A 22,591-nucleotide genomic window follows, 5' to 3' on the forward strand; every position below is an offset into this window, starting at 1 on the left:
GCGATCGCAGCCCTGCGTTGACTGAGTTAGATAGAAGCGCTCGCCCAGCTCTCCCGATGGGAAATACTGAACTAGGAGCAAAGGGAAGGGTGTGCCTGGGCCCGCGGGAGGGAGATCCCCAGCCGGGAGTGTGGGATGGGCAGGGCTCCCGGCACCCCGCCGTGTACAGAGCAGAGCCAGCGCTTTCCTCTTGTACAGCAGATGCTGTTTGAACGTAGTCTCTTTTTTTATTATTATAATTATTTTTAAATGTGACATTAACGAGACTTTTTTTTTTTTGTAAATTGTTTCCCTTTTCTGTGTATAAATCCTGGCCGCTCCTTGTTTCAGTTGGTTTTTTTTTTGGTTTGTTTGTTTTTTTTTTTTACATGTCCATGCTGTGTAATTTTGAGATGTTACTGAACTTCTGAACATAATAATGTGCATTTTTTTTTCTGTACAGATGAAATGGGAGAATTTAATAAAAAGAGTCTGCAGGTTTGTACTTGTGGTGGTTTATTCCTGAGGGGACGCGCGCGGGGTGGGAGTGGCCTCGCTTGGCCACGCCCCCGGGGCTGGTCGGGGCGGGTGACGCACGCGCAGGGGCGGCTGTCGCGCGGCGGCCGCGGCCGTAAAGCGCGGAAGGTCAGGCCGGCCTCCTTCTGCCCCAGGTGAGCCGGCGCGGCCCCGCCGAGCCCGGCCCGGCCCCGCTCCGCGACCCCGGCGCGCCCGCCGCCGCCTCCGCGCCCTCACTCCCCTCCCGGCCGCCCCGCAGCGCGGGGTTCGGGGGCGCCGGCGGGGGCGAGCAGGCCGAAGCGGGGCCCCCCGGCCCGGGGCTCCCTGACACCCCGCGCCCTGACACCCCCGGCCCTCAGGCTGCCGACACGGACCGGAGGCTGCGGGTGGGGGAACCTCCGGTGCTGCTGCTGCGGGAGCTGCCGCAGCGAGGCCCTGGGGTAAAGCTTGTGGTAAAGCTGTTCCCGGAGGGGCCTCTCCAGTGCCCTGTGCCAGTTACTCTGACCGCAGACTTCGTGTCCTTCTTCAGGTAAAGGCCTGGCAGCGTTAGTAATCAAGCTTATTTGTGCCCTAATTACTTCTGGCTTTCGGAAGCATTCCAGAGCATGATCTAATGGCCGTTTCAGCTCTCCTTGTCACTGGTGTGAGAGCTTTTCCACCTTTCGTCTGGTTTTTTGCTCATTGTCAAGTTGCACTGTGTCAAAACCAAAGGTGTAATGCTCTGTTCCTGTTTCATGAGCTAAGTTTAAATCTTAACGGCAAGGTTGTTGTTTCAGGAGCAACTGCCCTCCTGTTTGTTTGCTCATCAGCTTTCTCGTGTCCACTTAGACCCAGCACGCCACGTGATGTTTCCCGCTGCCAGCCTTGTGTGTAATAAGATAAGTGGTAATGTGAGTCTCATCTTTTCCTTCCTAGAAGGAGTGGTGCTGTGGTAACATCTGAACACATCTAGGTGGTGCTTTAGGAAAAGAGACAAAGAGCTGCCGGGATGTTTCTCCGATTGCTGTCCGATATCCAGTGGCGGGCAGCTCACCCGAAATGGAGGAGAATGACCGGCTCCCAGAGAAGCACCTCAACTACAGCAGAGCCTCACCCCGTGTCCCTGCCAGCGCAGGCACAGGTTGTCATCTGTGGTGGTGGAATCATGGGCACCTCTGTGGCCTATCACCTTTCCAAGATGGGCTTTAAGGATATAGTCTTACTTGAGCAGGGCAGGTAAGGATTTCTGGTTAAAAACCCAACGAAGCGAGACTTCTGTGCAGAACAATATCTGCTGTAATGTGTTATTTCTGTCTCTTCACCTGAGCTGAAGACCTGGAAATAGCCTTTTCCCTGGGGGAAGTAAGGTTGTACTGAACATGAATAACAGCACTTACTGCCCCTTCCCAGGCTCTGCTGGGTGAAGAGTGTCCCTTGTGTGATGGTGGTGGGGAGGCCGTGGCTCATAGCCAGACTCCCACGCAGCCATGCCATTTCCCTCTGCAAGACAGAGAGAAATTAAGCCAAGCGAACTTGTGGATCAGGTTGTGGAGATTGTACTGCCACGGGCAAAACAGACTTATCCTAGGGAGAATTAATCTAAAGTAATGGCTTTATTTCATGACAGTTACAACATATTCAGGTAGTGAGAAACAAAAAGCAAGCATTAAAACACCACCTTTTTTTTCCTCAACTTCACTCCTGTGCTCCAGGGTCTTCTGCCTCCCCACAGTGCCCTGAGCAGCGTGGGGGTGACACAGTGGGGAGTGATCTGTACTGGGCTCCAGTGAGTGTGCTGCCATTCCCATGAGGAGAACTCTGCTCTGGTGTGGGTTTTCCATGCACCACAGTTCCTTTGGGAGATACCTAGCTGCTCTGCTGTAATCACAGGTGATCATGTAAAACAATGCAGCTGGCAAAGATGATGGACCATTTTAAAAGAACTGAGAATCCACGTTACTCCTACAGCCCCTGTTGACCTCTCAGAGCAGGATGCTGTGTGTGTCTAAAGCATTACACAGCCAGCAAAGCTCCAGAGATTGCAGGAGGTTATAAGCAGGCATCACTAAAACACCCCCCTGTAAGCTGGTTAAATGCTCAGATTATCCATTTGTTGGAGGATTTAGTGCCTCTCTGTAAAATAGCCAAGGCTGTTATGGTTTGGCTGAGCAGAAGTGCTCTCAGTTAGTTTGGTCAGCTCTCTGTAGCAGAGCACAGAGTTCCTGTTGAAAACTGTGCATCCCAACATTTCCCCTGTTGTTTTAGATGTCCATTTCTGAGGGCCATTCGTGGTGTTTTCCTTAAGCAGTCTGGGGATCCTGGGCATGAAACACCACTAAGACTTTAGGGTTTGAAGAGGTGTTTATTGTTGCAGCTTCTATTGCCCTAAATAAGTGCTGGAATATATATTTATCATCTGCTTTAGAGCTTCCCACCTGATACTGCCTTCAAGAATAATTAGCTGTGGTTCCTGGAGTTTGTGTGGCTGGGAAGCAGCAGGTTCTTTCTAGCTGCAAAGATTCTCAAATTCTCACCTGAGACCTTGTGAGTGGGGTCCTTCTGAGCCAAGTGGGGTGCTGGGCTGGGTTTGCAAGGGAATATAATTTTTGCTAGCTTGGAGCAGGGTTTGAGCAGCCCATTAAAGATCTGCAGTGAATCAAGATGCTGTGTAGGCTCAGTCTGTGCATGCTCAAGGAGAAGGAGGAATATTGCAGTAGCAGAAATGTCTTAAGAGGACCACAACATGGTGAGACTGTGCTTTGGCTCTTTGGATGGTTGTTGAGTAAGGGTGTAGCAAATATTTTTTCAACTGAATCTTTGGTTAAATTACTGAGAGAATATGGACATGCTAGGCTGAAAGCAGTTGTGTCAAATGGAGAAATGCAGGATGGCTTCAGCAGCAGCAAAGGTAACTTGGAATTGTTGTAGAAGCAGGGCTGCAAAGGAGATGCTTAAATCTGATTGCCTTGTCTTCCCCTGTCCATGCTGCATGGAGTTGTGTGGGTTTCTGTCTCTAGAGCAGCTCTTCACCAGATAGCTCAGTGGTTTAGGGACAGTTTTAGAAGAGACAAGAAACGTGTTCTTGTCTATTGCAGTTGTTACAGAGTGAGAGGGACTTGCTCATACTTCATCTTCAAAGATGTAAGACTCAAAACCAAGTTAATTTTGATTTGAGGGAAATGCAGCTTTGGAGAAGGAAAGAATCAGACAGCTCAACCTAAGTGTAAGATTTTAATTTTTTTTTTTACAAAAAGTGCTTTCTTTGAAAAAGGTCAGTTTTTAGGACTTGTTAAAGAGAAATTATCTTGGAATGCAATGTGTTTTCAAAAGTGAGCAAAAGAAATATCATTCTAGAGGTTGTGTCAGCCCTGCATCGTCCAACTTAGTGTTGTTGTGCTGTGTTTGGGGGAGAAGTTGCTGTGTACTTTGTGCTGCCAGTGGAGCTGCTGGAGCAGCCTGGTGTGGAGTGTGTACCTGGCAGCTGTATGACCATGGCCCTTCTCTGCACCTTCTCCTGCAGGTTGGCTGCTGGCACCACTCGCTTCTGTGCTGGCATTGTGAGCACAGCCAGGCCCGTGTCCATAGAGCTGAAGATGGCACACTATTCAAACAAGCTCTACCAGCAGCTGCAACAGGAGACAGGAGTGCAAACAGGTACTGAAAGTGTCATCATGGAGTAGTCTTTGGGAAACTGAATTACTGACACTGAAATATGTGTGAATAAGTAATAAAACCACGCTGACTGTGGTTTTACAGTGTCTTAAGGCTTGAAAGTCCTGTTCAGAAACAATACATATGGACCTAATCAGATGCAAAGTGATGTCACTAGTGTAATCAGAATGGGGAGAAGAATATCAGATGGGCAAACTGAAGGCAGACTTCCTGCAAATTGTGACAGTTTGCATGCTGTCTGTGACTTGGGCAGACACGGGAATTTTCACAAGGACATGGAAAATATATTGCAGTGTCTGGAGCAAGTAGGCCTGTTCTGTGCACTGATTCACTTCTCAAAAAGAAAATGTGGTTAACAGGAGCACTGAAGCATAGGCAAAGCTGTGTCTCTTACTGCAGTCTAGCCCTGGAAATAGCAAAAAAGATTATGTTGAAATTCTCCCTTTCCCTCCAACATGTCTGGGCATGTACCTGATAGGAAGAACTTGGTCACTGAAAGTTTTCTTTTGACAAGAACTTGTCATGTATGTCAGACAAATGAATACCTCAATAGAGGTTCATAACTATGCCTGCAATTAAGATGAGTACTAATTTAGTGCAGGTGTTGGAGTGATAGGATACCTGCTTTTAGCTGTTGAAGTTTTATTCTTCTGAGTCGTTATTAGATAACTTTTAACTTCTCTCTCTTTTAATAACTACCATGTGTGAAATTCAGGGTTTTTTTATAAACAGGAGTATATGAAGCAGAAAGAGAACACAATTAAAAATTAAATTGCTTTATTTAAAAAAGTTCTTTCATGCACTTTTTAATTACTAGCTCATAAGTGTTTAAAGTTATTTGAGGATGTGGGATTTCCAGGCTCCTGAGTAGTGGGAGCAACAAGTCTGCAATTATATTAAAGCAGTGAGTCTGAGATGGAAAGGAATTGAAGATCCTGTCCAAATCTGACTTGACTTTGGTCATTGTCATAGGGTACATGAAGACAGGCTCTATTTCACTGGCTCAGACTCAGGACCGACTGATCTCTCTGAAGCGCATTGCTTCATCGCTGAAGTACGTATGAGCAGGAAACACAACTCAGCCTCAGTGTGCACCAGCTCTCCTGCAAGACAAATGACATGGTGTTTTTTATGTTCTGTGGCAGCGTAATGGGAATACCATGTGAAATTATCAGCCCAAAGAAAGTGCTACAGCTCCACCCACTCATCAACATCCATGACCTTGTGGGGGCCATGTATGTGCCAGAAGATGCACTCGTGTCGTCTGCCAATGTGAGCCTGGCTCTGGCAACTGCTGCCTCACGGAATGGTAGGAGCTTTTTTATCTACAGAGTGCTCTCCTGTGTGATAGCTGTGTTCTGCATCTCTTTTGATATTCTACCGGAGCACTGAAGACCAAAATTCTGTTATTTCTGTGGAGTTCAGATTCTTTAAACCTGTTTATTTCTGAAAAGGCAGGCTGATTTTTTTATGTGCTGAATGTTTACAGGTTTCCTGGGATAATTCAAGCACCTGTTTGTTGTCTGTAGTGGTTACATATTTACACCTGTTTGTTGTCCTTAGTGGTTACGTGTTTCTCTGAAAAAGCACACACTCTTTCCTTCCTAGAATTGACTCATAATTACACATCAAAATAGTTAATTACCTACAAATGGAAAAGAGTGGCTTGTGGAGTATTTAATTGAGCACATATGCTTTGGAAATAGGTTTGGAAGTGTACTAATAAGTCGTGTTTGACCAATGTGTGGCTTAAAAGTAGGGAGAAAGGTTAAATAAGTTAACAGGAGATAAGGTCATTGAGGATGAAAGTCCATCAGATTGCAAGAAGCTGCTTAGGAAGATACCTCTCTTAGTTTCTTTTACAGCTTGATTTTGCATACTGCTTTGATTTTTTTCCACAAAATTATTTATTTCCCATAAGAGAACCAGTCATGCCATCTGAAACTACAAATTTGTTGCATAAAGGAATTGTAATGGAAAGAAGTCCATTGGAAAGAAGCTGAGACTCTTTTTTTTTTTTTTTTTATGTTGTTGATACTGGGGGTCTATTTATCACCCAGATTGTCACATGGGGAAAAAAACTGTAGCTCTTCACAGTGTCAGCCTGTACAAAAAAATGTGATGTTTTACAAATAATAGGGTTTTGCTTAAGGGGTCAAGAATAGAAATTTTGTCTCCAAGAGAAAATAAGCATTTTGGTTGAACGTAAGAGTTTAAAGCTAACAGTCTGACACACTAGAAAGAAAGCTCATGGCATGCTGATTTTCTGATCCACTCCAGGTGTCCAGATTCACGAGCGGACGAGTGTCAGTCATGTCACAATCCAGAAGGGTCGAGTGACTGGAGTCGAGACTGACAGAGGGCGGATCCAGTGCGAGTACTTTGTCAACTGTGCTGGCCAGGTTGAATTATTTAAAATTTTTATTTCTTTTTTCTGTTGCTTAAGAATATGTGCACTTCCCTCTGGTTCTTTTTTTTTGTTTGTTTGTTTGTTTTCCTTTTGGCTTTTTTAGTGGTTTGTGCTTTGGCTTGGAGTAGATCAAATCATGTTACTCATCAGCTTATCCTAGCAGGATAAGGAGGAGTGAAGGAGGAAAAGCAGTGCTTGCCATTTGCTGTGCACCAAAGGCTGGGTGTTAACCTGCTGAGCAGTACCTGCAGCTTGTTGGTACAGCTCTGTCCATGGTCTCTCTGCTGGGAGGTTCACCCTTCTGACAGGAAGAACTTCACTTTGGCTGTTAGGGAGGCAGCCCCTTTTCTCTCACTTCCCTCCCGAAAAATTTGTTTGCTTTTACTCCTTAGTGTCATGTCTTCTCTGCTAGAAGATACACCTGACAATTGCAGTTTCTCAGGTAGCAGCTGTCCCCCACGTTAGTAAAGGGTCTTAGTTCAGGCCCCTAAATGCTGACTATTCTGCTTCTAGGTGCTGAACCTAATACTGACTTTGGTCTACAGATCTTATTTTGCTTTTGTTTTGTAAACTGGTACTTCTTCGTTTTGAGTTGGGGCCCCACTTTTCTGGTTATCATGTTAGGAACAGAAAAACAGTCTTTATCCAAAACAGTTCAAATTCTAAGAAAAGAGGAAAAAATAATGTCTGTTTAATGTCCCAGGGTCTGAACCAAATCTTGGTCTTTTATGAAAGCAAAATCAGAGAAGTGCTTATGTCCTGGTCTTTTCCTGAAGCTGTTTTTTTCCTCTTCCATTCTGACCTGCACTTTCTTGATTTCAGTGGGCCTATGAGTTGGGCCACTCTGGGGAGGAACCAGTCCATATCCCAGTCCATGCCTGTGAACACTTCTACCTCCTGACACATCCTTTGCAGGAGCCTCTGTCAAGCAGCTTACCAAGTAAGGATTCTTCAGCTCTTCTCACTTTTCTTGGTGAATTATACCTGCCTTTTCAAGGTGACCTGTATTTTGTGACAAGAAGGCCAACCTCAGGCTGTCGGTCCTCAGCTCATTTGGGATTGTGAAGTCCTTCTCTCTGAATTGCTTTGAATATCCTTTTTCAGTGGTAAAAAGAGTATCTTTCTTTACTCTTGGGAAAGCTTTTCCTGCAGAAAATGGTTTTGAGAGTTCATCAACTTAGCAGGGGAATGACCTTGACTCTAGCTCGAGTAGTAGTTTGTGTGAGTCTTGGATTGCTGCATTTCTGGGCTGGAGAGTGTGCTAGCCTTGGCACTATGTTTTCCTTGCAGGCTGCTGGCCCCAAATGGCCCATCTATTCCTTTCCTCCAACTGAAGCTCAGGCTTTACAATGGCATTTACATGTCTAAGAGCTGTAGGGGCAACCAAACACTTGAGGTAATTGCTCCTTCCTCGTGTTCTGGCTTTTGGATCTCTTAAAAAAAAGCCTTTGTATTGGAAAACTGTGGTTGAGAAGTAGAAAGCTTTACTTATTTACTCTCAGTTGTTACCAAGATTTTCTGCTTCTAGTGAGTAATGTATACACTGTCCAGGGAATTGAGATCTCTGATGGAGTCCAAGTGCTTCACTTTTATTTGACTAATTAAAACCTTTGTGTGTAGATATATATATATATGTATGTATATATTCACATATATGTATTCTCAGCTTTTCTGTACATGGCAAAAAATGCTGTGGAGTACGTCACGTGAGGTAGCATAAATACTTCAAGTTGACACACTACCAGTGGAAGGAGCAATCCAGTCCTGACTGCTTGTCCTCACCCCAGTGCTGCCCACCTGTGTGCTGGTGGCCTGCAGTAAGCTGGATCTGTTAAAAATTATCTGTTCTTAGAACAGGAAAAGAAAGAGGAGCAGGGCAGGACGTGTCTTGGTGGAAGATCTGGTCTTGGGTGCAATTTCAGTGGAGCTAAGCCAGTATAATAGCTTCTCAGTGCCACAAGGATTCTGAATCCCTCTTGTGTCCTCTCCTGGGAACACTGTCCTGCTGGCTTGGGGCTCCTCAGGTTTAATTCAGTTTATTGTGCTGTCCAAAAGTTAACATCATGCATGGCTGTGGTGGGAGCTAATGGTTTATCTAAACTGGCTCACCAGGGTCTCACATGAAAACCAGAATGGTGTGACAGCATGGGGCTGGGGAACTGACACTGTCCCTTCTCATGCTGGGAGGCTGCTGGCTTGGCCTGGCGTGTCACTAGCCCCCCATCATTGGTGTTTGTGGGACAGCAGCCTGAGACAGATATCCCTTCTCTCAGTGCCCTTCTCACCTCTTTTCTTCCCCCTGCAGCTATTGTCGACCCCGACGGCAGGATCTACATACGCAACTGGCAGGGTGGCATCCTCTCAGGAGGCTTTGAGAAAAACCCCAAACCTCTCTTCACGGAGGGACGGAACCAGCTGGAGATCCAGAACCTTCAAGAAGACTGGGATCATTTTGGTATGTTATGGAAGAAAGGTTCCAACAGCAGTGAAACAGGTGCCTTCAGCAGAAGGCAGAATTCATGGCAGTGCCAGCTGTCATTGATCTATGGGAAAGATGAATATTCTCTCAAATTCACTCATTTGTCAGTAATTTGCTGAAAAACCTCTTACCAAGGGCTGCAGTACCTGCAGCCTACAGGAGAGCTGGAGAGGGACTTCTGACAGGGAGTGCTAGAACAAGAGGGAATGGCTTCCAAATGACAGAGGGCAGAATTAGATATTATTAAGAAATTCTTCCCTGTGAGAGTGATGAGGCACTGGCACGAGTTGCTCAGGGTTTAAGGTCAGGTTGGATGGGACTTGGAACAACCTGGTCTAGTAGAAGGTGTCCCTGCCATGCCAGGGTTGGAATGAGATGAGCTTTAAAGTCCCTTCCAACCTAAACCATTCCCAGGTTCTGTGATTCTGTGTTATCTGTGTAATGTTTAAAAACACCCACTAATCCTCAGCATGTGTTACCTTGTTCTAGAGCAGCAAAGTAATACATCAGCTTCCCAGCACTGCTCTTCCATTTCAGTTGTTGACTGTCAGTCAACATGCTACTCCTCTTGTGACACAGTAAATCAACACTGTTGACCTGCCACATAGCTGTGGTATTTTGTTTCTGCAGCTCTCTTCATCAGGGACTGACAAGTGCATTTCTATCAGTGGCAGTTGCTTTGTGGACAGAAGTTGGTGTTGTGACTTCCCAGACTTTGTCCCACCATTGACAGTTGTTTATTATATTCCAATTGTTCTGTCTTTCTCTTCTCATTTTATTTGATTCTGATTTTATATTCCACATGTATTTTTACATGGAGGGCTCTTTCTCTAGGAAAGAGCATAGCATGGTCTGTGAGTCCCTTTCTTCCCCAACTACTCCTGCCTCTTTGATACCTAGTAAGTTGGTATGTGCCCTCTGATCCTCAAATTTGCCTTATATTCAGGAATCCAGCTTTCCCTTTTATCAGAGCTCTCTGCATCCCTTGTGAATACACATGCCTCTGTGACCCTAGGTGTGGATGGAATTTCACTGATTTCTTTCTGCAGTCATAGTATGTTTTTCCAGCTGTGCTTCAAGTTAAATTGAATAATTTTACTTTGATTTCTGAGAGACACCATACTGATACTGCAAAAGTTTAAACTCCAGGGGGTGAAGCCAGGATGGGGTGCTGTTTTGTGCTGGCATATGCTAAAGGGTTTTAGATCCCTAGATGCCTAAAGACTTGCTTGAAGATATTAGCCTCAGTAATGAGTTGCTCAAGCTCTGCACCCACTTCATTTTCGGTTTTCATTTGGATAAAATGACAAGGCACTGCTTGCTGGCACCCCCAGATTGCCCAAGCTTCTGAAGCAGCTGCATGCTATGTTCCAGCTTTGCCCTTTTATCCGTTCAAATGTGCTGAACAGTTGAGCAGAGTCAGAGCTAACTCAGGCAGTATTTGATCCTTTTCTAGGGCCGCAGTTCCTGGGGTTTGAGCTCTTGTATTACTGCTTTGATCTTTGTCGTTGGAACACCTTTTGATTTTAAAATAGTCTGTGGAGTTGCTTAAATTGGACTGGGTACGAGAACAAATCTAGCACTGATCTCTCTTTTTATCAATAGAAAAATAGCCTGTAACACCAGGCTCTCATTCTGGAATTCTAATGCTTGAGAGAGGGAAGAGAAAGAACGGGTCAGTTCTGTTTGTAGCTTCTTAGGTAATGTGAAATCTGATTATTTTACTTTATGCTTGTGCATAAAGCTCAGGACTGTTCTTAGGGCTGAATCTTGAGGGCTTTTATCTGGAGTACTAAGCAGAGGTAACTTTGGGCAGCAAAAGCCAAGTAGATACCTTACCCATTTATTAACACTCTCAAATGTCAAACTGTGAAGAGTTGCTGAAGGACTTTTCCAGCGTGACTGGGCAAGGAAGCCGTGAGGAAATTCAATGAGGATAAATGTGAAGTGACGCAAATGCACGGGTGTGTGTGGGGATGGTCTTGTTTTCACCATGTGATGTGATGGGCTTTGAACAGACCTTGGGGGTTTGTATTAGTTCTGTTAGTTCTGTGAAGACATCAGTGCAGAAGCAGTCAAAGCAAAAGACAAGTTAGGAATTACTGGGAAAGGAGCAGAAAACACAGGTCATTATGCAACACTAAATCCTTGTTTTGCCAGATGCTAGTTCTTGTTCTAGGCTCCCTGTTTCCAGAGGGTATCATAGGACTGGAGAAGGTCTGGTGGAAGAACAGCAAGAGATCTATCAAAGCTTGGAATAGTTTCCAGGAATGGAGTGACTGAGTGGGATGGGGAAAGGAGATGACAGAAGGGAAGTTAACAGAGGTCTGTAGAATCTGGAATGAGATGGACAGGCTGGAAGGGGGATTCCTGACCACTGTCTCTTCTAAGAGACATCTTTTTTATGCTGGGAGGCATAAAAAGAAATTGATTGTGAGCTTTAAAACAAAAGGTGGTGATTCCTCATACGACAGATTTTTAACACATAGGACTCTTTGTCTGTGTTTCTTGGATTTTTTTCATGAGGCTGGGAAAGACTGGTCTAGTACTTAAAAGAGAGACCAATTTTATGGGTTCCTAAATACAGAAAAATATACCAAATTTTTAGGAAATCCTCTGAGCTGATGATAGGTGGAGGCTTGCAGAGTGCATGTGACAAGCATCCTATACATTTACCTTTTTGTACTCCTCACTATGTATCTATTTGATTTCTGTTCCTATTTCCCAAAAAAAAACCGAACAGTGCTCTTGTACTGTTGAAAATAATACTCAGCTCTTGGTCTGGATCAATATGGCTGCTTTTATTGTATGTTGTGTGATCCATTTTAAGTAGTGTGACTCCAGCAAGTAAACCATTTCTCCTGTGACTGTATCAAAACATGGAAGCACTTTCCACCTGAAGCAGCTGAAATGTGTTGAGACTATTTTTCTCTTTATTCTCTTGGGTCCTAGGGCCGCTTCTGAGTGCCCTCCTGCGGAGGATGCCAGGTTTGGAGGCTCTGCAGATCATGCAGTTGGTGAATTGCCCAGAGTCCTTCACCCCAGACATGCGATGCATCATGGGAGAGTCGCCCACTGCACGAGGCTACTTTGTCCTGGCTGGCATGAACTCAGCTGGCATCTCGTATGGTGGGGGAGCAGGCAAGTAAGTGGTCTATTATTGTGTGTGTAAGTAAGGCTTTAGCCAAGAGACTGCTCAGATGATCCTCCTGTGTGGAATGTTCTGGTTGGTATTTGTCATCTCCTCTGACAAAGACTCCTCTTTCGTTTCTGACTTGAGTGAAAGAGAGGAGCAGTTGCTGTTTTCTGATTATGTTCTCCAGTGTGTCTTTCAAACCTGCGTTGTACTCTCCTCCTGTCCTGCACACCTCTCCTCTGCCATCACATCTCACTGAGCAGCTGAGGGTCAAGTAAGCTTTGTTAAAGCTATGTTAGAGGAGGTTTAGGTTGGATACTAGGAAAAGGTTCTTCATCCATAGTGTGGTTGGATACTGGAACAGGCTCCCCAGGGAATTGGTCACAGCATTAAGCATACCAGAGTTTAAGAAGTATTTGGACAGTGATCTCAGGTACCTGGTGTGATTCTTGGGGTTATCCTGTCCAGGGCCAGGAGTTGGACTCAGTGATTCTTGTGTGTCCATTCCAACTCAGGGTATTCTGTGATTCTATGATTCTATAACTGGTATGATTTTTTTTAAACTGCCATGAAGAGGTAAAAGCTTAGCAAAGCATATATTCCCTCATCTCTTGTGCTTCATGATCCCCTTTATCATTTGATTGAAGTGTTTAGATCATTCAAGTTGATACAGCAGTTAATTCCTCTGAAAGCAGTGTGAATCTGTTGCTAATTAAACACCATATATGTGATGCCAGTGCTGACAGTAGTTTCAGACTGTCCCCTACAGTAAGCTAGGTGTGTAATAATTTCCCAGTAAAATCCAGTTCCTGTGTTAATGCAGATTCTTAGACAGGCATTTAAGTGTGATCTCAGCAGCAAAGTTGCTGAATTATCATTTCTCCCTCTGATTGCCATTTAGTTTTGGTGACTGAGCATTACTTCTGCCACACAGCCTTCTTAAAAAGGTTGGTGTTAGTATCTGTATTTGTCTTCACTAGTTTATGTCTATTGTCTAATAATTTAACTCACCAAAGCAACAGCTCGTAATTATTTTTTTGTTGTCACATGAAATACAGAGAATCTTTTCAGTGAGGTTCTCTTAAGAATCAAAGTCATTTCTGAAGGTAAAAGCACTGTTTGTTCATTTGTTGCTACAGCCCCAAAATAAACAGCTTAGCTTGCTAATGTAACTTCATGATCAGTTCCAAATCCCTTTGTTTTGTTGTCTACTGGCTGTGAACAGAACCTTCTGCTCTGCTGAATTCTGAGTTGCCTGTGTCCATTAGCTCTGGAGAATGCCTTCTTCCTTCACTGCTGGAAGTGTAGCTAAACATAACTTGGCTGGCACCTCGTGCTGAATGAATGCTGTCACTGGTAGTTTGTGGCTGAGCCTACACCAGGAAATGAGAAATGAGAAAGCAGAAGCATTAAACTCCATCTGAAATGTATTTGCACCTCCTTTTGTATCAGAACCCAAACATTTGACACGGTGTCAGCCAGGTACCTATCCAGGCTCTGGCTTCATTTAGCACATGTCCTGAATTTCCTGCTGCCCTATATGCTTCATCCCAATGGTTAATTAGTAATTTGGAAATCTGGTGAATGCATTTTATAAAGGGAAACTCCAGATTCTGGTAGTGTTTAGAATACCATGTTACATGTCTTCTCTCTCGCTACTGTAAGAAATTCTCAAGTTCAAACTGCTTTCCTTCTGACTTCAAAGCTACACTTTCCCCTTAAGACATTGGCTGATATCTCAGTCTGTCTTTATTTCTTCCATCAGGTACCTGGCAGAGTGGATAGTAAATGGGTATCCGTCGGAAAATGTCTGGCCCTTGGATCTGAAACGTTTTGGAACCCTTCAGAGCAGTCGCACTTTCCTCCGTCACCGTGTGATGGAAGTCATGCGTAAGTGAGGTCTCTGTGTTTAGCTCTGGCCCGGCTGTCCAAGATTTTGCCCTTTGCTACGCTGTCTCTCCTCTGCTGTCACTCTGAGAAACATTTTCCTTCTTCCTGACCTCCTTCGTGGCAATACAACCCCTTCCGAGGAGAAAGGAAAGGATGAGGATTTTTTTGTGTGCCAGCATTCTTATTAACTTCTCTAAAAAAATGCTGTTGGTACCTTGCTCTCTGCTATTTCTGTGCTTTGCCTCTGATATAGGAAAATTTCTATGTATCTCTGTTGGACTCCAGCCTAAAAAAGCAATGCCAAGGTCTTAACTGGGAATGTTACACTGTCTCAAATATTGTTATTCTTTGCACATCATTATGGTGTGGAAATACCTTCACTTCCAGCTAATGGCTGGCTGACCCAGTTATCTTGCATAATTCAGGAACTCTTCGTAGTCATACTGCTTTCTCCTGTCAGAGTTTGCGATAAATACCTTGCAGAAAAGATTAGAAATGCCATTTTTCTTGTCTAAAGTCATGCTTTGTTTCCTCTCTTGTTTGAATACGTGTCATGTTGTCTGAATATTGTGGATGACTTCTTTTCAAGTTCGAAATAGAAGTACGAAGTGCTCCACAAGTTGCATAACGGGAACAATTATTTGAATACCAAGTCTAAACTAAAAACATATGTTCATGTGAAAGCAGAGAAGCTGGGTAAACCTCTTAGCCCTGCTATATCTGGGGAATAAAAACCTTATGTTGCTTTGACCTCCTTCCCAGAAAAAATCACTTCATACTCTGGGCATTATTCTGCAGTTGCTCTCCAGTACAAACCTCAGTTCTGACAGCTACAGAATCCCTCTAGTTTTTACAGAGTGAGAAATGTATTCCATTTTTGAAGTGTTATGTTCCCATTCTAATGTGATCTTCCCTGTACCCTCTCTTTCAGGAATACCAGTTTGAGATATTCCCAATAAATTCATTAAATTGTTAGCTATGAGGCAGAAATTATGGAAGTGTTCAGTAGGAGTTAGTTGGCTTATCTTCAATTTTAGGCAGTTTCTGACCTAGGTAGAATCTTAACATTTATTAAGTAGTATTCAAGCATCCTTAAGTTATCACTCTCCACTGATAAGTAAGGAGGATGCTTAATGTTTATTAGATTAACTTGTTTTCTAAATAAAATTATTTAATACTAGCTGAACAGATAGAGAAGCCATTTGGAAAAACTTCAATGATTACAAAAGGCTGAATTGCCAGTATTTAAGGCACATGAGATGGTCCCTGTAGCTCCCTACCCTAGCATTAGCATTGCCAAAATATCTGATATAGTGCACTGCCAGGGAAGAATCCTGCATAATTAATGCTAGTCAGCATGACTTCATGAAAAATAGAGTTTTTGTTATCTTGCAGAATTGTCATGAGGCCATAAGTATCTATAAATATAAGTGTTTTGTGCAAATATTGTTACTGTGATTTTGAAGAGCTATAAATGGATCAAAACGGATTTGTGGATTTCCAAAAGCAGGAAAAGGAAGGTTGGAGCTGTTCTGAGGGAGTTTTATTAATGGTTCAGATATTCATAAGTACTGATAATCTGGAAGAAAAGTTTAGATAAAGATAATCACTTTTCCTAATAAAGGATCTTTATGACCATTGCAGCCCTCATGTATGATCTGAAAGTTCCCCGCTGGGACTTCCAGACTGGCAGGCAGCTGCGCACTTCACCGCTGTACGACCGCCTGGATGCGCAGGGAGCCAGGTGGATGGAGAAGCACGGATTTGAGAGAGTCAAGTATTTCGTCCCGCCTGGGAGTGGTGAGATTGTATTTTCCTCTGCCTAGTGCTTCCCAATTGCTCTGTGTAAGGTCATAATTCATCCAGTTTATGGATTTTTCCTTCCATTTTTCTTTGTATTAGATCTGCTGGATTTGGATCACAGCAAAACCTTTTACAAACCAGACTGGTTTGATATTGTGGGTTCTGAAGTCAAGTGCTGTAAGGAAGCAGTTTGTGTTATTGACATGTCATCTTTTACCAAGTTTGAAATAAGTGTAAGTACCTAGGAAGGGACCACCTGGTAAAAATGACCTTTAGTTTATTATTGCCTGCTTTTGCAAAAAACTCTGTGTCCCCTTGAGGACAGATAAAGTCACACTGTATGGCTAAATTCAGGTTGTACCAGAGTATTTAGCACAGATTGAATTGTGTCTGTTGAGGGCCCAGTTTATAGAAATATCAGCTTAGTCTATACATAGAATTTGACCTCTGGCACTGTGGCACTGTTGTATCTTGTTACGCTCGAGACATCAGTGTCACAATCATCACAAATTGAAATAATTTAGGCCAGGATGTTGATGCGATCCTAAGGTGCCCCAGTAGATTTGTTTTGCTCAGGCAGCTTGTCTGACTTTCTCTTCCTTTTGATTCATGTAGTCCACCGGAGACCAGGCCCTGGAGAGTCTGCAGTATCTCTTCTCAAATGACCTGGATGTGCCAGTTGGGCATGTTGTGCATACAGGAATGCTTAATGAGAAAGGAGGGTATGAGAATGACTGCAGCATAGCCCGGCTCAGCAAGCGCAGGTGGGTGTGCAGACAGCATCTTCAGCCATCACCCTTTAGGTGTTTGAGCCTTTAAGGACTTGTTCATGAAGATCATAAACTTTCATCACCACCCTGAATTAAAAAGTCTCAGTTCTCCACTAGTATTCCTAATTCAGTAACTCAAGTGAAAGGGAGCTTCTGAACTTAAAAACATTGGGGAAAATAAGCCTCTTTCCAGGATTACAGATGAACATAGATTTCCTCAAATTGTTAGACCTTTAGATGTTTAATTTCTTAATTGAGATAGAAATTGTGTTTAGCAGTCACAGGAATTTATTAATTTAGGTAACCATTTAAACTGTTAAACCATTTAAACCATTAAACTAACTCCTGACCAATGTCCTTACTGGAATTGTGCATTGAAAATACTGCTTTTTGATTATTTCAATTTTCATTGCAGTATATGTACTCTAATACTCAGTTCTGCAGTCTTTTATAATTCTTTTTGTGCTGTCTCATGCAAGCTGACATGATCACAGGATTTTACCCTTAGACTCACCAGTCTGGGCTCTCTTTGGCATCCAATGAAAAGCTTTCTCATTTTTAAGAACTTCATAGCCATGTCCCAGCTGTGTGTTGGATTTATTTTTCTGGATGGTTTTCTATGTTGTTTCCACTGTATTGGTGTGAAACCATTTTGTTGCTTCTCTTTCAATTAGAAATAGCTTTTCTTTCTCTTTCACTTCTGTCTGCCTTCATGTATTACTTGAAAGTATTGTCCTCTCTGTGAAACCAGTAGTTCCCTCCTTGCCTAGTGATTCCTGCAGATGTTGATGTACTTCAACTCACAGTTTGTATCAGACACACACACAAGCAGCTTATTTTCCCATATCAAGTGGAGTTCTGTTTTTGGAAACTGTTAATAATAGCCACCATTGTGTGTCAAAACACTTCTGCTACAACAAGAAATCACTGTGTGAACCATCTCTACTCTGACTGTCAGAGTAAAGAGAATCACTGGTGGTGAAGAGCTGCAAGTCCTTTCTGCAAATCACTTTTGACCTTTGAGATACTCTGTCAACTTCCTGCAGAATTCCCTGTGTTCCACATCTAGTCACTTCTTGTTGCCAGACCACTGGTAATGCTTGGAGTGGGGGATTTCTTTTCATGACAGATGTAATGGCATTGATCCAGAGACTTGAGCTGTGGTTTTCACAAACCAGCTTGTTTTGGTCTCCTGTTAGCTTGGAAACTGCTGAATGGCTGAGTAGTTGATGAATGAAGAATGAACTGATTCACTTTGTGGTTGTTCTTTCATTGTTTTTTTGGTTTGATTTGTCTGTTCCAGCTTCTTCATGATTTCCCCTACTGACCAGCAAGTTCATTGCTGGGCCTGGCTGAAGAACCACCTGCCTGATGACAGCAACCTGGTCCTAGAGGATGTGACCTGGAAGTACACAGGTAAGAAATCACTAAAAGCAGACCTCCTCAGCTCAAAATCACAAATGGTGTCTCCTGCTGCATGGCTGTTAATTGTTTAAAGTGCCTGGAGTTGTGATTTAGTCTCCTTTCCAAACATTTGGATGAAAACAGCAGTTCAGAGACTCTTTTCTGGCAAGTCATGAGCTAGAAGACAGCATTCTTTTACTGTGGACTGTCAGAAGGGAGTTTAATGACTCTCTCCTCTGTTCTTAAATGTAAACACATCTATTAGTTCAATAATACTTCAGAATTGGAGCAGTACATTAGACACCGGGCAAGACTTCTCCAGTTTCATCCTAATGCTGTTTTATTCCCCTCTTTAGCTCTCAATCTGATTGGCCCCCGTGCTGTGGATGTCTTGTCAGAGTTGTCCTATGCCCCAATGACTGCAGAACACTTCCCATCTCTCTTTTGCAAGGTGAGTGACTGTGCTTGTGTTCTCATTCTGCTAGGTTTTTCAAAGCATGGGTGGAAGGAAAAATGTTTTGGATAATTGGAGGAGAATTAAGATTTACAGGAAGGTTTACTGCAGTTACTGAGCTAGGTTGGTAAAGAACTCTCTAGGCTCACTTGTCTTTGGCTTGTGTTTGCTAAATATGTAGGTGAATATGCATTTGTTTTCAGTATTCCTCTCACTGTAGACTTGTCACCATTTGATATCTTGACATGTTTCATATTATCAATTATGAAGCTGTCAGAGGGACAGCTGGGATTGGGGACTCTGACATCATTTTCTCCTGTCAGCCTGTTAAAAGGCTGAGCAGATAGTTGCTATTCAACTTCTGTCTTGTATCTAGAATACAACCTGTGTCCTGACCTAGTTCCAGGGCTTATTGCCAATTGTCAGGAAATGACTAACAAGTTTGGATAATGTGACATCACTATTTGAATTTGGAAATTTAAATTTGTTGCAAGTGTGTGCAGGTGACAAAGGGGAGAGAGGGCTGGGCAGTGTGGATGTGTTATGCATTGTGCTCCTTCTGGATCTCTGTGCTGTGTTCCAGTTTGGATGATTTCACCCCCTCTGATTCTGCAGGAGATGAGCGTGGGCTATGCTAATGGCATCCGTGTGATGAGTATCACTCACACAGGAGAACCTGGCTTCGTGCTTTATATCCCCATAGAGGTAAGGGTGCACTGCAGCCTGAGCTAATTAAAGCAGTTGCTTGCATGCATAAATCGGAAACATTTTCCAAGTTGACTCCAGGTGATGAGATGTCTGATTTGTGCCACAGGAAAGCTGCCTGCAGGCACCAGGGGGAGTTTTTCTGCTTAATATTGCATTCCAGTGAAGCAGAGCTCTTGTGCTTCAGTGGCAGGGGACAGTGCCATTCCTGATGGTGCCAGATACTGCTGCTCTCTCCTGGTACCAGTGTGTGTTTCACCCTTCCATTGCAGTACGCCCTCCACGTGTACAACGAGGTGATGAACATGGGACAGAAGTACGGCATTCGCAATGCCGGTTATTACGCGCTCCGCAGCCTGCGCATCGAGAAGTTCTTTGCCTTCTGGGGCCAGGATCTGGATGCTTTTACTACTCCTATGGAGTGTGGACGCGAGTTCCAGGTCAAGCTGGATAAGGTACACCACCTTCTGCATGGGGGCTGGTGGGAGAGCAGAACTGGACTGAAAGGCTGCCAGCCAAGCAGATGGATGTGTTTTTATGGAGCTGTGTGCAGTAGCTGTAACATACATTCTTGTGCTTCAGAAAGCTGCTAGAAATACAAAAATTCTCAGTTTTCCTCCTTCCTGGGCAGCATTCCCAGTGACCTGTGTCTGATGCTGCTTATGTGTGCAGTGCCCAGTGTGGCAGAGGTGCTCTGTACCTTACAGATGCTCAGAATTCTTGCTACTCTAAACTGTTTTCCCAATCTGGTGAAGCAAAAGCCGGCCTGTGCACCCGGTGTCATTTAATGATGTTAAATACGAGGCTAGGCACCAGTAACAGGTGTTCTCTATTTTTGATAAAACAGGGGAGTTTGTAGAACAGTCTAGAGTTATATCACACTTTTGTGGTAGCAGGTGCTACTGCTATCACTGTCTTGTTTTCTTTCTTGCATCTTTGCATGAGCCAAAACGAATGCTTGTATTGATTCAAGAAAAGAATGTAGTGGCTAAGGATACAAATTTCGTATTACTTACAGTTTCCCTCTGGTTTATAAAGAAGGGGTAGACTTTTGGAACAAGAAAAATGGCAAAAACTGGAACATGGTTTTCGCTAGAGTGAAAATTAGAATGATTTTTTCTAAAGACCACCTTCACAAACATTTCTGTGTGTTTTAACATCTGGAGCAGCAAACATGACAGAAAAGCTATCTGAGACAGGCTTCTTGTGTACGGATGCAGCCCATTTTGATAGTGCATAAGTTGCCCTTGTTGGCAGCCTGTTCTGCTGCAGCTCAGCAGCTGCCACACTTCATGTCCCTCACATCAGCTGATGCTCCCTTTTCCCCACAGGGAATGGATTTTCTTGGCCAGGAAGCGCTGTTGGAACAGAAGCAGAACGGGGTGTACAAGCGCTTTACCATGTTCATTCTCGAGGACCACGACACGGATATGGACCTCTGGCCCTGGTGGGGGGAGCCCATTTTCCGCAACGGCCGCTACGTGGGCAAGACCACCAGCAGCGCCTACAGCTACACCCTGGAGCGCCACGTCTGCCTCGGCTTCGTGCGCCACTTCGACGAGAAGACGGGAGAGGAGCTGGTGGTGACGACTGACTTCATCAACCAGGGAGAGTACGAGATCGACATTGCCGGGCAGCGCTTCCAGGCCAAAGCCAAGCTCTATCCCTTCAGCTCCCTCTTCGCACAGCGGCGCCGCAAGGATGAGGTGGAACTGAGTGGCTACCAGAGGGAGTAGTGCTGAGTAGCCTAGACCTGCCCCTTGTCCCAAGCTGGAGTCTTTTCCCACCATCTTCCAGCCCTTTCTCTTCACCTCATATATTTCTTTATTTTCCTTTCTTGTCTTGCAACTTTTAAACTTTTTCCAGTGTGTTACATTTTGTATATTTTAAAACTTTAATTTTCAAGCTTTCCCAACCCTGTCTGTCTCCCTCCTTCAACCCTTACCAGGCTCCCCCGTGTCCCAGTGGATGAAGCACAGTGCTGAACATGCAGGGATGCCTGTGTAGACTGAACCCCACCAAAGGCCCTGGCCTTCTAGTGATGGGAAGGGTTGGGGTGAATCCCTGAAGACTGCACCCTTCCTCTCCTCTCCAGCATAAGGCATGGGACAGCAGATCTTTGCTGCCTGTGGTTCAGGTGACGGCTGCCCTCAGCCTGCTCTCCACATCCCGTGTGTTAGAGGGGTTGGTGTGTCAATGCACACGGCAGTAGAACGATCAGCTACCTCACTGGCATGAGACAAAGCATTGTGTGAGCACAGCCTAGAGACAGGTTTTGGTGTTGTCCGGCCTGTCACTGCCCTCCTTTGTCCACCATTTTGGTTTTTCCCTAGCAGGGAGTAGATTTAACATCAGAGTATTGAGATGACAGTAGCGTTGGTAAGTGCATTGTTGGTGGGATTGAATTTTTTGTGTGGGGTCACTGAAAGTAAATGGCCTTCTATAAATATAGTCAAAGATCAACATGTGCATTTCACTTCTATAAAGGAATGTTGTTTTTTCTTTTTTATTAGCAAGAATACTGATTTCTAACAAGGATAAATGTTAGTGTTTAATGTTAAATAGCAGTGTTGAAAGGCTGCTTCTGTTTAAGCTGCACAATATACAGTCTCTTTGGGGATTGTCTTTCACTTTGTTTATGTGACTTGGTCAAACTCATCTGGCAAGGTTCATGGAGAACTTGTGTTGTTTTGGGGAACTTGAGCAGCAGGAGGGGATATTATCTTGTAGTTTTAGCTGACTGTGGTTATTTTGAAATTGTAGGAAAAGACACAGCATCTGTCTCACCTGTGGTGTGAGAAACACTGGGTTTTCTGTTGGTGGTGAGAAAATGTCTCAGCAGTTCCTGCTGGACACAAGAATTTGTCTTCTGTTTTCCTCCTCAAATCTGTTGCACTTCTTTGTCTCTCAGTAGTACCTCAACTGAAGGGATTGAATAAGGGAGTGAAGGAAGCATGGTAGTGGGATTATAAAGTGCTTTTCTTCAGCACTGCTCTTTGCATCTGGCTTCTCATACAGATACTCCAGATGGTGCAGCTGGAAATTCACCCCTTCTTCAGGTGTCAGAATGTGCCAGTTCAATCACTGATGGTAAATGGTAAAGAAATGGGGGAATGCTGAATTGCCTTGTACACTTTTGCATCATCTTCTTCATATTTTGAGCACAACTGCCTTGTGCACATTTGCATCATCTTCTTCTTCATATTTTGAGCACAATCAAAAACAAAGATGCTTTTCATTTACTTGAAAAAGATCTGTTAAATGTTTTCCCTGCCTCTAATACCACATACTTCTCATGGTCTTTCTGCTTCAGCATTTGTTTTGGACTTCAAACACAACCTTGCACTGTTGTCTGCCCTTTTAGCTGTGGTGAACACTTCCTCTGTGGTCTAGA

General features: G+C 43.9%; 1 protein-coding gene across 3 annotated transcripts; it reads left to right on the plus strand.

Annotated features, from left to right (window-relative positions):
• The first annotated feature begins 604 nt into the window (after positions 1–604).
• On the plus strand, positions 605–21,815 carry PDPR (pyruvate dehydrogenase phosphatase regulatory subunit). 3 transcript variants are annotated; one of them, XM_041400721.1, is made up of 18 exons: positions 605–1,024; positions 1,411–1,710; positions 3,995–4,128; positions 5,119–5,200; positions 5,292–5,455; positions 6,427–6,548; positions 7,379–7,496; positions 8,862–9,011; positions 11,988–12,180; positions 13,937–14,061; positions 15,706–15,861; positions 15,964–16,097; positions 16,480–16,628; positions 17,938–18,050; positions 18,395–18,489; positions 19,108–19,197; positions 19,470–19,652; positions 20,529–21,815. In XM_041400721.1, the coding sequence occupies exons 2-18, from the start codon at positions 1,484–1,486 to the stop codon at positions 20,931–20,933; spliced, it is 2,640 nt and encodes an 879-aa protein (XP_041256655.1). In that variant the 5' UTR covers positions 605–1,024; positions 1,411–1,483; the 3' UTR covers positions 20,934–21,815. The 3 variants fall into 3 exon arrangements, with proteins under 3 accessions (XP_041256655.1, XP_041256656.1, XP_041256657.1); XM_041400722.1 differs by having other exon boundaries at positions 1,414–1,710; XM_041400723.1 differs by lacking the exons at positions 605–1,024; positions 1,411–1,710; positions 3,995–4,128; ... (3 more) ...; positions 7,379–7,496; positions 8,862–9,011 and adding an exon at positions 11,088–11,161.
• Positions 21,816–22,591: the final 776 nt, after the last annotated feature.

The sequence above is a fragment of the Onychostruthus taczanowskii genome, unplaced genomic scaffold (genome assembly GCF_017590055.1).
Source record: "Onychostruthus taczanowskii isolate IOZ18803 unplaced genomic scaffold, ASM1759005v1 scaffold18, whole genome shotgun sequence".
NCBI classification, from domain to species: domain Eukaryota; kingdom Metazoa; phylum Chordata; class Aves; order Passeriformes; family Passeridae; genus Onychostruthus; species Onychostruthus taczanowskii.